General features: G+C 36.8%; 1 protein-coding gene across 7 annotated transcripts in view; it reads left to right on the top strand.

The window, feature by feature from the left end:
• The window catches only part of ADGRL3 (adhesion G protein-coupled receptor L3), a 902,055-nt gene that overhangs the window by 735,925 nt on the left and 148,222 nt on the right, over positions 1–17,908 (top strand). For 5 of the 7 annotated variants that reach the window (XM_031935344.1, XM_031935341.1, XM_026447685.2 and 2 more), the window contains one exon: positions 1,835–1,873. The exons of the other annotated variants lie outside the window; for them this stretch is intronic. In XM_031935344.1, coding sequence (XP_031791204.1) covers positions 1,835–1,873 — 39 coding nt within the window. The remainder of the gene's footprint in view (positions 1–1,834; positions 1,874–17,908) is intronic. 7 annotated transcript variants of the gene reach the window in all.

The following is a 17,908-nucleotide window of genomic DNA, read 5'->3' as shown; positions in this document are numbered from 1 at the left end:
TTTGTTTTTTGTTTGTTTGTTTTGTTTTGCAATTTCATCTACAGAAAACAGGTACAGTTTTATTATTTGATAAAAATTATTATTTTTTTCATTCTGAGCATAAAGGAGTTATTTTTGTCACTTATGCCCTTGATAGAATCACAACTAATTGCTTGATGGAATATAATCCACAGCTACCTATACAATCTGGGCATGCTGTGATTTTAATGCGTTGTTGCCCAGACTGGCTGGATGCTATTAATGAATATTGCTGCCAGCTATTGTTATCATAATGTACTGGATGTAGTCATTTCTATTAATGTTACATATCCATAACATGACTTGTTATAGCAGTACTTTGTATCTTTATTTAAAAATGGTGTTGATGTCTGACAATATCAGGTAAAGCTGGCAATTAATGTCACATTCTAACTGGCTACAGCTAATCAGCTTGCCTACTCTGAATATCAAATAACTAAATAATGGGCAAATTTCCATTTGTGAAGCTTTTTAATGCTTTCTTTTGTTACCCATTTGGCTCTTTTCAATTGTTTATATAATGTGGTTTGTCATATGTTAATTTGCATGATGGGGTAAGGAGAAGGGAGGGCAAAGGTTATTCACATGCTTGCTGGCTTGCTCTCATTTCCTGTGGTTCCCACTTTCCCTGAAGCAGTTATAACCCATCAGATTTGAAAAGTCAACTCAGTACAAATCAACTGTGCTCTATATTGAAATTCTGGAGGGTTAGAGTCCTGCAAACTATGATGCAAGTCAGTGATCCAAATGACAGCCCTGGTAATTTACTTGCATTCATTCCTCACTTAATTTTTTAGAGGAGTAACTGCTCTATGCTCATTGAAGAATGCATGAATTAGAGTTGGGAGAGTATAAGCCACACAAAAGGCATCTGGGTAACTGCTTCTTAAAACTGGGTAATTTTCTCCTTCAACAATCAAGGCTACTAAGGAAAAAATATATATATATAGGAAAGAAGAGGAAAACCCACAAGTGAATTTATAAAATTTTAGCTCATTTATTTAAACATGGTGGATAAACTGTTATTAATTATTCATTTTATCACCAGGAAATAATGTTTGGGACATAACATGAGTTGTTGCTAACCTTTTGCCCAGAAAGACATCACTCTCTATGCAAACAAACAAACAGAAATATACTTCTTATCCCACCAAAGTTTCTATCATTTGATTTTTGGTCAGAACTGTCAAAAGAAATTCTTCAATAAATAAAAGCAGTGAATAATCAGGAGAATAATCACATTTTTAAAATCAGTAGCTAGTTACTTCTAGTATGTGCCCATTAGAATCAAAGAGTCATAATGAATGGGCATTTCTTTTTTCCTGATAAACAGAAGTTTTTGTATATATGAAGAACATGTGATTTGTGGTGCACATTAACCATTTATATTATCTGTAAACCACAAATAATCTTCGAAAAATGGGTTCCAAACTTTTGACGTAATTTCCTTAACTTCATGTCTTTGTCACCCATAAATTCATAACTAACCTAATGTGAAATGAATCATTTCAGATGAATGAAGTATATTGATTTTTACTAATTTCTACTAAATGTATTCAAAGATTTCTTGCTATCATTAACAACTTCATACCATACAGTTTTCACTTAGGTTGTTCTGAAAGGATGTTGGCTACTATTTTTCAAGCCATTGCTTGCTTACATTTTGCTGCTGCTTAGCTTTCATTTTCTTCTGAAAAGCAGTGAATGACAAAATAAGGTGTTTTGTGTAGATGTGTTCTTTTATTTTTCTTGTTTTCTTCTGTCACTAACTTGTTTTTTCTATTCTGTGTTTAATCTGCTGTCTTAATGGATTCAGCTTCAGAAAAGAGAGCGCTCTTGCAGAGCCTATGTCCAGGTACTTTCTGCGTTTTTATAAATGTGTTAAGTTGTTGAATGTCTGTGTTGTGATGGCATGCATGGACACCTGATAGAAAAACGATAATGTACCTTACTGAAATAAAGGAATTTCATGCAGGGGCAGAAGGGTGGGAACAGAAAAACATTAAAGCGTTGGCAGGGCCAATGCTCTGTCAAACAAGGGGAACACAGAGTAAGAAGGAGGTGCAACTTGAGGTGTGAACTTTTTCATCATCACTAAGAGGTGAGTTGGGTATAATCTATAAAATCACTATTTTTCATAGAGGTGGGTATGAAAACATTTCATTTTTTCATTGGGTCAGCCCATATTTGAGTAGCAAGTCATTCAGAAATGAAATTAAATCAGTCTTACAAAACAACAAGTAATCCAGGATACTTGGAATATCATGCTTCTGTTCCTCAGTAAAGCTGTTTATTGGCTCAAGGCGTGATTGTGACTATCTTACTCTCTTACTTATTCCGAAAACTGTAATCCCAATGTAAATGCACTTTGTTTCTGGCTGACATGCTCTAATTTGTAAGCATGTTGTAATTTATAAGCAATAAACCATACCCATGTTTATGGATTTTGTGTGACAGAGAGCAACCTCAGAAGCAAGCTCTCTAGTTTTTGTTTTGTTTTGTTTTATAAGAAATGAAGGAAAGAAACAAAGAAGGCAGGAGGAACAATGAAAATGTTTGGCTGTAAACTTTATTCTACATGTATACATTTCACAGTATTTTAAAAGAGAAAGTCCATCTGCATTTATAAAGAGATACCCTCAAGAACGAACCAAATTAATGGGTATGAGATTGGCAGTTTGAAAACAAAACTTTATCAGTTAATTTGAAGGTGAACATAATATCAGGGTGTTTACTTCTTTAAACCAAAATTCTTAAGTTAGTTTGATATAAATAGTAAAAATCGATTTGTTTATTTATGTCTTTCCTCTGATCTGAATATTCACATCTGCTATCCTTCTGGGTAATATAGAATTGAGAATTGGATTTATAATGAGAAAGTGACTTAATGAGCATAAAATCATAGCAAAAGGAACTGGATAGGCTTGGGACAAACTTAGATTGTGAAAAGCACAATACAGTAGACTTTTTAATGAATGGAAATATCTCTGTGTGCCAGCTATAATCATTTGCTTAATTCTGGCTGGCAAATTATTTTCCTTGCAGCTATGCCATTTGTAAATTCTATACATGACTATCTTCATATCCTCAACAATTATAAGTGAACAAAGCAAATATAATGCAGTCCTTGTCTAGGATTTTACTATCTAGGAGAAAACATTGATTAATAGATGTTAGTACACTAACACTTCACAGGAATGAAAATGCAGTTGAGTAGACTCAACTTTCTTTAGATATACTCTCGTTCTGGAAATGTATACTGATCACTTTGATTGGATTTGGTGTCTTCCAAGTCTCCTGAGCAACACAAGAACACATTACAAATGTTCCCTATAAGTTGGCTAAATTTGTAGTTGGCCAAAGGTGTCTATTATGATTAGGTGTGGTTTCTGTAGGGAAGGAAGTATTTCTTTTCCTGATCTATAACTAGGTTCATGACTCAGGCCCCTATAACAAAAGACAGGTTAACAAGAGAAAAACATAAAAATTTATTTTGTGTAAGTTTTATGTGAGATAGCAGCATTTGGTAATGACCCCAAGAAACAGAAAAACTTGTATTTTTTATGTGTAGGTTTGATAAAGAGGAGACAGTCGTGGGAAAGTGCAACTGGACAAAGGGGGAATTATCTAATGGTAGTACATTGGGGGGAGCTTAGCAAGGCATTTGTTCAGATTGTTCTGGGCATCTCTGTGTCTTGGGATCCTTCCTTCCAGGTATAGGGAGATGTAAATTAGGTTGATGTAAACGCTAAAAATTAATTTGTTCATTTATGCCTTTCCAATGATCTGAATATTCACATTCCACTGTCCTTCTGGGTAGTATAGAATTGAGAATTGGACAATCTTTAAGGAGAATATTATGACCTGATTCAAGGGAAAGTTAGAAAATTCTTGCTAGTTGTTTGATTTGCATCAGGAGAAAAAGGCAGGGTGAAGATGAGAATTACCTTCCTGCTTTTGCTGTTTTCTCAAATGCCAATGTGCCATATTTTGGAGTCACATGTTCTGAGTCTCATCAATTCTTATTACTTTAATCTCAGCATTGTTTTGCAGAATGAGCAATTAGAAACTTAAAAACCAGACTGAAAAAAAATATTATTCTTGCACATTTCATTTTGAATGTGAAGTGAAGCTATTAGAATAAGGTTAATAAGGGCATTTTGTGAAAATATTATTTAAAAGGAAAAAAAAATGTCAACATTGAACAGAGATTAGGAAGATAAACTTTTAATTTGCGTTTTGTTTTATAAAATAATGAATCTTTGTGTATAAGAAACTGTTCAGGTTTATTTTTCTAAGGTTTTGGGGAAAATTGCTTGCGAGGTCTGTATAGGTGTGTTTATATACATATACACACATATATATGTATATATAAATATATATCTATATATGACCTATACTCTCAGTGAGTACAATAGGTAGAGAAATAAAAATATCCTTTATCATCAAAAGCTGAAGATCATTTTTGAACTGAGCAATGTTAGGATTGTTTTTGATTGCAATCTATGCTATCCTTTTAATGGGGCCTTTGGGATAATTAGTCTTTTGGTATTTAAACCTATGAAATGCATGGTCATTCAAACATGAATCTCTGGTGCAAAATTAACAGCAGTTTATTCAATGGTTGATTTCCTGGTTATAACTGACTATGAATAAATGTTTCAGCTACTGAGTAAACATTATAACACCAAATACAAACAGAATATTGGTGAATCAGAAATGCTCTGCTCTCTAATACGTTGCACTACCTCTGTTCCTCTTAATGTAGATCATTATTTCATGAAATTCCAGAGTGACTAATCCTTTAAACTTTAGTCTATTTACATTTTAAAGACTTGTTTTATGTTTCCTGTTGTTTCTATGTTCAGAGTACATTCAGAGCTATCTATGAAATAGGTGTGAAATATGTTTGAAGTGCTTTATGCATTAAATTTGAAATAAGATGATTTCTAAGTCATCATAAATTTTTAAAAAATATATGGCCTTTTCATAGGCACAAGCAATGAATCTTTTAGGGTTGATTTTGGCTGTCTAACTCCATTTAGCTTTCAATTACTTAGAAGTTCAGTGTCTATTTTATGAATTATCCAGAGTTATCTTTTGTATCTTCTTACTTTTAACCTTTTGTTTATCTCACACACAAATGAAAGCACAGTGAAATTTTAACTATCACTTGTCAACTATGATAACTGACCTGTAGTTGTACAATTAAAAGTGGCTGGTGTGATATTTTAAATGATATGTGAATCTCCTTAAAAGCCATTATGTAGGCCGGGCGCGGTGGCTCAAGCCTGTAATCCCAGCACTTTGGGAGGCCGAGACGGGCGGATCATGAGGTCAGGAGATCGAGACCATCCTGGTCTACACGGTGAAACCCCGTCTCTACTAAAAATACAAAAAACTAGCCGGGCGAGGTGGTGGGCGCCTGTAGTCCCAGCCACTCCGGAGGCTGAGGCAGGAGAATGGCGTGAACCCGGGAGGCGGAGCTTGCAGTGAGCTGAGATCCGGCCACTGCACTCCAGCCCAGGAGACACAGCAAGACTCCGTCTCAAAAAAAAAAAAAATAAAAGCCATTATGTTTGCATCCCAAGAGTTTTAACCAAAAAAAAAAAAAAAAAAAAAAAAAAAAAAAAAAAAAAAAAAAAAAATGAGTTTAATATGCATATTTTAATTGTAATTATAATTTTAGATTACACTAAAATTCTTGTTTAGTATCATAAGATATAAATTGATATGTGTCATAGTAAAACATATTACTTCCATTTCTTAGACACAATGACATGGCCCTACAGAGCCCCGGGTACTCAAGAAGCTAAGGCAGAAGGATTTTTTGAGCCTAGGAGTTCGAATATAGCCTGGGGAACTTAGTGAGACTCATGTCTCTTAAAAAAAACAAGAAAAGACAGAGAGTTTTCAGTTTTCTACTAGAGAAAACAAGTAAGACTTGTGTTACACATGCATATTAAACAGTTGCTGTGATTTAATATTACCAGAAGGGGCCTTATAGATGAAGATGAGATAGTGCACTGGCCCAAGGTCACACAAATAGCACTGATGGTACTATTGCTTCTCTCCTGACGTGTGTCCTGTGCTGCTTCAACACCATGATTAAGACTAACAATGATTTGTTGTTAAGAATAAATTAATTTCCTGGAATCCTAACATTTTGGAAGGCCAAGGCGGGCAGATCACTTGAGACCAGCAGTTTGAGACCAGCCTGGCCAACATGGTGAAACCTTGTCTTTACTAAAATACAAAAATTAACTGGGCGTGGTGGTACATGCCTGTAATCTCAGCTACTCGGGAGGCTGAGGCAGGAGAATGGCGGGAACCCGGGAGGTGGAGGTTGCAGTGAGCTGAGATCGTGCCACTGCACTCCAGCCTGGGCGACAGAGTGAGACTCCATCGCCAAAAAAATAAAAATAAATAAAAATAAATTTATTTATTAGGCATTATTATGTGCCATTATTGTACAGAGCAATTAGAATACATTCTTATTTAATTTTCACAACCACCATATGATATAATTATTGTGATTTTTAACTTACAAATGAGAAAATGGAGGCCCAGGGAGGGTTACATGACTTTCACAAGATCACACAGTAATAATTGAGGGTGCCCTAAATTCAAAGCTAAGTCTTTCTAATTCAGACGCTTGTGCTCCTAATCTCTGAGATACTGTTATTAGCAGGACGGATCTCATCTTTTGGTGATAGGTGGCAAGATATGTCATTAGGTTTATGTTTATTGATTTTTTGCACTGTATTCCAGAGATGGAATGCAGTAAGACATTTTTTTTTTTTTTTTTTTTTGAGACGGAGTCTGGCTCTGTCGCCCGGGCTGGAGTGCAGTGGCCGGATCTCAGCTCACTGCAAGCTCCGCCTCCCGGGTTCACGCCATTTTCCTGCCTCAGCCTCCCGAGTAGCTGGCACTACAGGCGCCCGCCACCTCGCCCGGCTATTTTTTAGTAGAGACGGGGTTTCACCATGTTAGCCAGGATGGTCTCGATCTCCTGACCTTGTGATCCACCCGTCTCGGCCTCCCAAAGTGCTGGGATTACAGGCTTGAGCCACTGCGCCCGGCCAAGACATTTTATTTTAATCTTTTTTTAAGACAGAGGTAAAATGGCTATGTGATAATTTTGTGCTGTCATCTTAAGGTCATATCCAAATATAATTTGCTTTGAGGTCTTTTTATTTTCAAAGGAAACTCTGATGAAAAAGTTTTCATCTTAAGAGAATAAAAAACCAGCAGAAAGATACAGTAACTATGTTTAAGGGGAACTGTCCAACTGTTTTCCAGAGACAGTACCATTTTCCACCAGCAATATATGAGGATTCCATGCTGGGCACAGTGGCTCTCGCCTGTAATCCCAGCACTTTGGGAGGCCGAGGCGGGCGGATCACTTGAGGTCAGGAGTTGGAGATCAGCTTGGGCGATATGGTGAAACCCCGTCTCTACTAAAAACACAAAATTAGCCAGGCTTGGTGACATATGCCTGTAATCCCAGCCACTTGGAAAGCTGAGGCAGGAGAATCGCTTGAACCTGGGAAGCAGAGGATGTGGTGAGCCGAGATCATGCCATTGCACTCCAGCCTGGACCACAGGAGTAAATCTCCGTCTCACCAAAAAAAAAAAAAAAGAGGATTCCAGTTGCCCCACAACCTCACCAACACTTGTTATTTTCTGTCTTTCTTACTATTACCATGCTAGTATTTGTGAATTGAGGAAGTTCTTGTAGTCATGGGATCGGGGGCAGAGGAAAGTTTAAAAATATAATTCATGAACCAGTACAAATCATGTAGTTTCAGAGAGAGGTCCATGGTTTTCATGAGAATACGGGAGTAGAGTATGATGCTCCAAGAGCTTAAGAACAACTGCCTTTATGTTTTCTAAACGTGACCAGAACTTAGGTTTGCATTTTTTCCTTATCTTTCAACCTCAAATTGTCGTTTTTAAAATAGTAATAGTTGTTAGCATTGTTCTCCTCTTTAGCAGGAACTATTAAGAATTACTGGTGTTGGCCGGGCGTGGTGGCTCAAGCCTGTAATCCCAGCACTTTGGGAGGCCGAGACGGGCGGATCATGAGGTCAGCAGATCGAGACCATCCTGGCTAACACGGTGAAACCCCGTCTCTACTAAAAAATACAAAAAACTAGCCGGGCGAGGTGGCGGGCGCCTGTAGTCCCAGCTACTTGGGAGGCTGAGGCAGGAGAATGGCTTAAACCCGTGAGGCGGAACTTGCAGTGAGCTGAGATCCGGCCACTGCACTCCAGCCTGGGTGACAGAGCGAGACTCCGTCTCAAAAAAAAAAAAATTACTGGTGTTTATTTTTTACTACTTTTAAGACAGGACATTTTCCTCATTATTAAAAATATTTTCATTTTTATCAATAGTTTCTTTTGCCCACCAAATCTCAGAGGCAGTGTGTACTTGCTAGAGAGTCTTCAGTCGACCATGCTTAATGGAAAATTTAAGTTCATCTAGGTACTGATGTGATTCCTTTGAGTCATTATGTAGAATCTGTTTTGGTCACTTGCATAGCTCGGTTGAGAACTGATCAGAGAAAAAAAAAAAAAGTTAAGCAGGTGTGAATTTAAAAACAAAAAAAACACACACCTGGTTTTTCTTCTTCTTCTTTTGTTTTTGAAAGGCAGGTAGTCTATGTGATTTTTTTTAACACTTAAAGAGTATTATTATAGTATACTAAAGTATACACTATATATACTATATAGGTATATAGGACATAGAGAGCTTATTACTGTAATATATTTTATATATATGATATGATATAATACTATATCCTAGTAATGGAAAACCATCACATAGTGAACAACAAAAATATTTAAGAATTACTAGTTAAGCACATATGCCCGGTATAATCTTATCAGCTCTGCGAGTACAGCAGTACACATAATAGGCAAAAATCCCTGCACTCTCTTCTAAGGTGAAAATCCTAGTGAAAGAATATGAACAATACACTGAATATGTAAAATATATGGTATGCCAGATGATGATAAATGCTATAGAGTAAAATAAAGCAAGAAAGCATGAAATGAATTACCGAGGTGATATTTGAGCAAAACTCGAAAGGAGATAAAGGAGTCAACTGTGCTGATATGCAGGAGGGAGCATTTTAGCAGAAAGAACAGAAAGTTCCTGAAGCGGAAATATTCTTATTGGTGAGGAAGGAGGCTAGTGCAACTGGAACAGAGTGAAAAAGAATAGGATCACAGGGTGTGAGCTTGTGGTACCGCAAGGCTCAGATTCTGATAGATGATTGTAAGGCCTTCAGCTTTTATTCAGAAAAGCCTAGTAAACAAACCACTGCAGGTTTCTGAGGAGAGGATAATTATCTGATGTGTGTTACAAGTAGAGAATAGCCAATAGCAAGAAAAGTAAGGGCCAAAGCTGGGTGGCCATTTGGGTAATGACAGCCACTTGGATTAGTATATTAGTGTGCATACTGAGGTAATTATTCGGATTCAGAATTTTTTTAAAAAAATGAAATAAGATTCACTAAGAGATTGTGTGGAATTTTCAGAGAAAAAGAGGAGGTGAAATGACAGAATGTTTTTTGCCTGAGCAATTGGAAGGATGAAGTCTCCGTTTATTGAGATGGTCTGTCTGCTACCAATTTGGGAGGGTCAGGAAGAGAACTCCACTGTGGCTCATGTTAAGTTTGAGATTCTTATTAGACATGCAATATCGATGTTAAGTATGTCATTAAATATACAATCATGGTGTTCATTTGTGAGATTAGCCTAGAAATAATTATTTGGTAGTGTTATGCTTAGAGTGGCATTTGAAATCAGTGTTCTAGATGAATCCGACAAGGGGATGAGTGTAAAGAGAGAAAAGAAAAGGATCTAGGACTGAGCTCCAGGACTCTGTAACATGAAGAGGTTGGGGAAATGAAGAGAAGTCAGCAATAGAGACTAAAAACAGCCTTGAGGAATGAGGAGCACCAGGAGAGTATCGTATCCTGGAATCAGCTGAAGTTATTGCAGAGAGGATGAAATGATGTGAAGTGCTGCTGAATCTGCTCAGAAATGCTGATACAGCTTTTCAAAGATAAAAGTAATGTCAACTTTTGATAATTAAAAAAATTCCAAAGCCCACATGTCTACATTATTACATACAATATCTAAACATTTTTGCCCATTCTTTTCAATTTTTTTGTATTATTAATGCACACTTTCTGTGAACCAAAGTTGCTACTTGTGCCTTTGACAAAGTGCAAATTGAATTATGCCAGTTTTACTTGTGTGCCTTTGGTGCATAAGACAAGAAGGATTCTAAGCTCCATTTATACTGCTAGGAAGAAATTAATGAGTATTTTCAAGTTCCTTGTTTGGTCACTTAATTGGCTGTGTGACAAAGAGCTCTGTGGTGCATGTCAAACAACTTTCAGAGTCCTCTAATGATTTGTGCTTTGCTTGACTTGTGATACTATTCTGTGTGGCCTGTCAGGCTGGATATCCTTGTTAAAGTGGCTAGAATAAATTGGCTAGCAGTGTGCATACAACGTAGTATATTAACTGCAGCAACAGGGAGTACTTTTAGCAGCTCTTTCAAGAGATTTAGATGTTTGCCCATAAGCATCAAAGCCAACCCAAACTTTCATTTAATATAATTAAAAGGACATCTGAAAGTAGTTTGAATCACAGCAGGTTCTTGTGGTTTGGTAACCCTTTGTTAAAACCCTGTGAACTTAATATATTTCACAGCTTGATAAATCTGCACTTGATTTATGTCAGTAAGAAAGAAAATATAAATCTGCACCCTGCATGTTTCTGGTGCCCTAAACCTATTGTTAAAAGACATTGAGATCAAAGAAAGTGACTTCTATCTACAAAACCAGAGTACTGTAGTTTTTTTCAGATAAAGAATGGTTACAAGAATTCCTTTCTATAAATTGTAGACATTAAACGCTACTACATACAAAGCCATCATTGAATCAAAAGAGTAAAATCATATGTAATGTAAGCAGAGTAATTCACACAGGTATTATTGAAGAATCTGAACAGGTCAAGTTGTAAATCTAATGATTTAAAAACTTCCAAAGGACAGTGACAGATGTTGATGATGGAGATTCTGCATTGACGTGGAAAGAACATCATTCTGGGAATCTCTCACAATTTCCCTGGCGAATGTGTCAGGTTAGATAGAAATGGCTGCTTTAGAAAGCCATTTCTGCCTCCTTTGTTTTGTAAATTTCCTGTAAATAAACAAATGTTCCAGCTGCTGTTTGTATACACATGGTTTGTGAATGCTTCAGGAAGTAATTCTAATGAGGGTGTGAAAAAAGAGTCTTTCTGTTTTTAAATAAAATGTTGTCATCTAAAACAAAAATGTTTTCTCTCTTCTTTGCACCAACTTGTGTTCTCTTCTCTTATTTAATTTTTTGATCAAAGTCTGGGCCATTATGTTATTGTAAAACTGTTTACTTAAAGTCCATTCTATGCATCAATGCTTTCTGAACATAAGTTTACCTTCTGAAAAGTTTTAAATACATAGAATATAAATAGATACTATTTCTATGCAAATGCAAGAGAATACACATCAATTTACTTTTCCATTTCTTTAATAGTTTGATGGTTACATAGCTAACCAAAAGGCAAAGGATATTAAAAACAGCATCACATGTCGGGTACAGTGGCTTACGCCTGTAATCCCAGCACTTTAGGAAGCTGAGGCAGGTGGATCACCTGAGATCAGGAGTTCGAGACCAACCTGAACAACATGGAGAAACCCCTTTCTACTAAATATACAAAATTAGCCGGGCATGGGGGCACATGCCTGTAATTCCAGCTACTCGGGAGGCTGAGACAGGAGAATTGCTTGAACCCGGGAGGCGGAGTTTCCGGTGAGCCAAGATCACGCCATTGCACACCAGCTTGGGCAACAGAGCAAGGTTCCATCTCAAAAAAAAAAAAAAAAAAAAAAAAAACAGCGTTACAGATTTAAGATCCTACTTTCTGAAACTGTCATTAACTTTTTTGGTACAGATCAGAAAAGAAATGGAAATTTTGAAGTCCAATTTGCAGTAAAGTAGTTGTCTGAGGGCGTGGAACCAAACAAATGATTTTTTAGGACTGCTCCCAGAGTTACAATTTTTATGTTTTCCTTTATTTAATACATGAATCTTGGACAGCTGGTAGTAAAAGAAAGTTAGCTATGGTAGCTTAAACAAACCAGGGCTTTATTCTTGCACATGAAGAATGCAGACGAGGCAGTCCAAGATTAGCTTGGAAACTGCATGAAATCAGAGACCAAGGCTGCATCTGGTTTTTTGCTCCATCATCTTTAGCACATGCGTTTCCATCCCCAAGATGACAAGATGGCTACTTAAGTTCCAATCATCATGTCATGACAATCTTCCAAAAGGAAGAAGGAAAAGGATAAGTACCAGAAGGATTTGTCCCTTTTAGTACTTTCCAGGAGTCTCTCCAAACTATTTCTTATTATATTATGTGGGCTACCCTATTTGCATGGTTAACTACTTCATTAATAGGTGCAGCTTTGCAGCTGGGCATAATGTCCAATGATTCTGTGTCTAACACAAGAGGGATATTGGGCAACTAGCAGCCTCAGATGCAACGAAAATGCTTTTTTTTTCTTATTTAATAACAGTAAAATCTTACTCAGTTTTAATGTAATAACCTACCATAGATTTATGACAATACAAAGGTAACTTTTGAACCCTAGATATAAATAACAGTGTTCTTCTACTTGTTCTGTTAGTCATAGTTTGAGATTAATCATTTTGTCTTAAAAAAAAAAAAAAATTTTAAAAGCTATTTGAAACTTCTCAGATTGCATTTTTCTACCTTTTAAGTAATTTTTTGAATAGCTAATATAGACACATGGTATAAAATTCTAAAGGTAGAAAATAATTATTTCTCCCTCCCTCTGGAACCTCTGCATTACTAACTCCAGGGCACGCCACTGACATTGTTGTCTATTTCAGTGGTGCCCCCTTGCGGTTGCGTAGTTCAACCCGGCCTCTTTTCTCTCCACGGTCTTTAAGCAGTCCTTTTCCAAAGCATGATCACTGTTAGCTTTTTTTTCTTTCTTTTTTTTTCTTTCTTTCTTTCTTTTTTTTTTTTTTTTTTTTTGAAAGATTCTTTGCTGTCACCAGGCTGGAGTACAGTGGCGCGATTTCGGCTCACTGCAACCTCCGCCTCCCGGATTCAAGTGATTCTCCTGCCTCAGCCTCCCAAGTAGCTGGGATTACAGGTGTGAGCCACCGTGCCCGGCCTGTTAGCTTTTTAAATATCTTACCAGAGAAGACAATTTTTACTCACATCTATATTTTTATACTGTTTCTTTATAAATCTTGTCATACAATCACAAAACAGTGTTGTTCTTCTTGTCAAGAGAAAAGACTCTGGGGGTAACTTGTGGCCGACCCACACAATGGGGTAGCATTCCGCCCTGGAAAACAGTAAATGTGTAGACAGGATCACAAGCTAGATTAGGGTAGTGTTTGTATCAACAGAACAACTTACCTCTTCATCAGTAGGAAATCGGTTGAATAAACTACTAAATAAAGGAAAACTTCCTAGCCTCAGAAACAGTGAGGTAGAACTTATGTTGACTTAGAAAGATAGGTGTGATATATTTTCAAGTAAAAATAAACAAGCAAGCAAAAAACAACAGATAACAACCTTATTGTACGGACTGAGTTTGTGCTCATGAATGCGTAAATATTTACAGGTCTAGAGAGATTCACAGTGAACTGTCAAAAGTGATTTTTTGTGTGTGGAGTTTTACAGTGTTCTATAAATGGAATTTCAGCTTTTACCGTATATACTTCTGTAATTTAAAACTGCTTATAAATATGTCTTTTTAAAACTAATAGATATTATTTTTTGAAACGGTTTTAGATTTGTATGTAAAAAATCTAAAAAAATGATCAAGTCTGACAGAAAGTTCCCATATGCCTCCCATTGACATGAACAACTTCCTCTGTTGTTAACATCTTACACTAGTATGGTATATTTATGATAATTAATCAACCAATGTTAATATATTATCATTAACTGAAGTCCACAGTTTATTCAGATTTTTAAATTTATTATCTATGTCCTTTTTCTGTTTTAGGATCCTGTCCAGGATATCATATTACATTTTAATTGGCTCTGCTAGGCTGTGGCAGTTTTTCAGACTTTCCAACAAGTATCTCCTTTTCAAAGTCTGAAAAATACATTTTTTATTAAAAAATAGTAAACATATATACTTTAAGAAAAGCATAGATTTATTCCTTCATTCAATCAGGCAACATTTGTTGAGCTCATTCAGACGCTGTTTCAGGTGCAGGGATTCGAGGGTGAAGACAGATAGAGTTTCTGTCTCATAGGGCTCACACCCTAGTTCAGCCAGCTGGAGTTATGGAGAAAAATAGCCAGCAAATCAGTCAATCAATCAAAGTAATAAAATAAGATTGCAGAAATGCTGTTCAAAGAATTAAAGCAGTCATATGAGTAAATATGACCTTATGATTACTTCATTTCATGCGGATCAGGGAAGACTTTCTAAGGAAGTGATAGGTAATTCAGTAATGTGACTACCTGGAGAAGAGCATTCCAAGATCAAAGGTCACCCAAGGCCGAGATGGTCAAGTGACAAGTGGTTGGAGAGTTCAGGGAATAGAAGGAAGACAAATATGACCAAAGCAGTGGGTTGAGGGAGAAGGCTATGGAAAAAACTGAAGCGTCTGAGTACTACTAAAAACCTTTGACCAGGGTCATGACATATCTTTTGCAAAATGACTTTGGCTGCAAACTTTGTTTTCCTCTGATATCGATTCTTATAACTTCAGCTATTATCCTCGTGTAGATGATTTTCCAAAAAAAAAAAAAAATTAAACAACTACTTTACACATTGTCAAATTCCTCTGTTAATCCATTCCATGTACTGTCTGAGTAATGTTTTAAAAATGCAAATTTGATCATGACTTGACCCTATTCAGCCTGTCCCTTACTCTCTTTTACCCTTACAGAAAAAAAAAAAAAATCCTTTTCTGAACTACAGTGCTTGAATATCAGACTCCTGTTGCTAATTTCTCACCCCTTTAACTGGCTCCTCCTCAGATCCTACACTGCCAGAGGATTTAAATACTTTCAGTTCGCGTCTTTGTACCTTTATAGTCACAGCTCCTTCTGCTTGGATTAATTCTAGATTTGCTCTCCTTTCTCCTTCTGTTCATTCCAGTAACTTTGACTTACCTATCAACACTCACTTCATATGTCAATTTCTCTAAGGAAGCATTCTTTGTCCCACTTAGTCTGAATGAATGACCTCTTATGTGAACTTACAACACTCTCAGTTTTCCTCTATCACAGCAATTATCAAGCTGTATTTTAATGTCTCTTCACTCCCTCTATCAATGAGCTGCTTGGGAAGGAACAGTGCCCCTTTTATTTCTACATCTTCAGGACCTTTTAAATTGTATTTAGCACATATTAAGTGGTCTCCAAATATTTACTGTTTAATTCAAGCTCCAGGCTCAAATTTCTGATTGCCTGCTAGTATGTCCATTGCAGCTGAAATTCTGACAACACTTGTCAACATTTGCTGTTGCCAATCCCTCTCCTCGCATTCTCCCTTAAATTCACCTCCTCAGGCTTGTGCCCCCACTACACCACTGAAACTGCCTTTGTTGACCTTGTTGAGGTCATTAATGACTTCTAAATGCTGCTAGACCAACAGTCGGTAGTCAGTCCATACCTTACTTGATTAATTAGAAACATCTAGCACAGCTGATCACCCCCTCTTCCTTGATATATTCTCTTCAGGACAACTCACTTTATTTTTCTCCTACCTAATTGACACTTCTTTCCAGTCTCCTTTGCTGGTTCCTCCTCTTCTCCTCAAACCTTTAAGCTTGGAGTGCCCCCTAGCACAACAGTTAGTCCTCTTATCTAAGCTTTGTACATTCACACCCTTGGTGATCTCATTGATTTACATACCACCTATACGTCTATGACCTACAAATATTATCCATGGCACAGACCATTCTCCTGAACTCCAGAATTAATTTTCCAGCCAATTTCTCAATAGCTTCACTTTGTTGTGTAATAAACACCTCAAACTTTCCATATCTGTAACCGAATTCCCAATCTTCACTTGCAAACCATTCTTCAGCATCTCAGTTGAAGTGGTTGAGCCCCAGCTCCCACCTCTACTGTGTTCCTTTGCTTTACTCCAGACACATGCCATTTTAAGGTTTTGGACCATGCAAACCTTCAAAAGTTCCATTTGAAGACTTTTATTCTGGTTGTTCTCTCTGATTGGAATGCTTCTCTTCCAGATGCCTGCATGGCTAACTCTCTTAATTCCTTTGTCTTTTTTGAATTGTTACCTTTTCAGTGATGCCCATCTGTACCATCATATTTGAAGGCCAACCTCTATCCCAACACCATCCCTGATTCTAGATCCCCCTATCCTGTCTATTTTCTTTTATTTCACACTGTACATCGCATCTTCTAACAGTATATGATTTATTATTTGCTTCCTTTGCCAGAATGTTCAGTTCTAAGATTATTTTTTCTCTGCTTTGTTAAGATGTATCTCAAGGGTCTAGAACAGTGTTGGCATGTGGTAAGGGCTCAAGAAATATTAATTACATGAATAGATGTCCTGCTTTGGAGTGTTGATACATAAAATTGTACTGATTGCTCCTCAAAAGCAGTATCTCTGTGGTTTTCTTTTTTGTTTTACAATCACTCTGTTACCCGGAACAAAAATAGAGTTATTATTTCTAGTTCAAAAAGAAGAATTTTTGGACACTTTCATGATTATTTTTGAAACCAAGGAAAACCCTCTTTCCATCTGTGATACCACACTCTCTGACTGCTTACTCTTTCATCTTCATTGTCAACTATTCTTACTTCATTTGCCCCTCTATTTTGTTAGTGTTTCTGTACCATCAATTCTTCTTCTACACAGTTTATCTGGGTAATTTCAGATATATCAATGACTTTAATAAGCCTACTTAAATTTATGATGTATGCATTGTATTAAGCCGTTTTTCTGCTGCTGTAAAGGAATATCTGAGTCTGGGTAATGTATAAAGAAAAGAGGTTTAATTTGCTCATGATTCTGCAGCCTGTACAAGCATGGCACTGGCATCTGCTTAGCTTCTGGGGAGGGCCCTGGGAGATTTTACTCATGGAAGAAGGCAAAGCAGGAGCTGGCATATCACATGGCAAAAGCAGGAGCAAGAGAGGGAGTCGAGTAGGTGTCACACACTTTTAAACAACCAGATCTCACAAGAGCTCACTCACTATGTGAGGACAGTACTCTGCCCTCATGACCCAAACATCTCCCACCAGGCCCCACCTCCGACATTGAGGATTACAGTTCAACATGAGATTTAAAAGGAAAAATATCCAAGCTATCTCATGAACTATATGTGAATATCAGATATCTTATATAAGCTTCAGGCCCATCTAGATGCCATTCAATTACAGTCATGCATTACCAGTGAGGATACATTCAGAGAAATGCTTCATTTTGCTGTCATGCAAACATCATAGGGTATACTTATGAAAACCTAAATGGGATAGCAGATTACACACCTAGGCTATGTGGTACAGCCTACTGCTCCTTAGGCAACAAACCTGTACTGCATGTTACTGTACTGAGTACTGTAGACAATTATAACACAATAGTATTTGTGTATCTAAACACGGAAACGATACAGTAAAAACATGATAAAAACATAAAAGCTAGTACATCTGAATAAGACAGCTCCATTTTAATCTTATGGGACCACCATGGTATACATGGTCCATTGTTGAGCAACACATCATTATTCAGTGCAAGACTGTATATTTCTTTTTTTTTTTTTTTTTTTTTTTTTTTTTTTTTTTTTTTTTTT

This window comes from Piliocolobus tephrosceles, chromosome 3 (genome assembly GCF_002776525.5).
Source record: "Piliocolobus tephrosceles isolate RC106 chromosome 3, ASM277652v3, whole genome shotgun sequence".
NCBI lineage: Eukaryota > Metazoa > Chordata > Mammalia > Primates > Cercopithecidae > Piliocolobus > Piliocolobus tephrosceles.
This window is presented reverse-complemented; position numbering and strand designations above follow the sequence as displayed.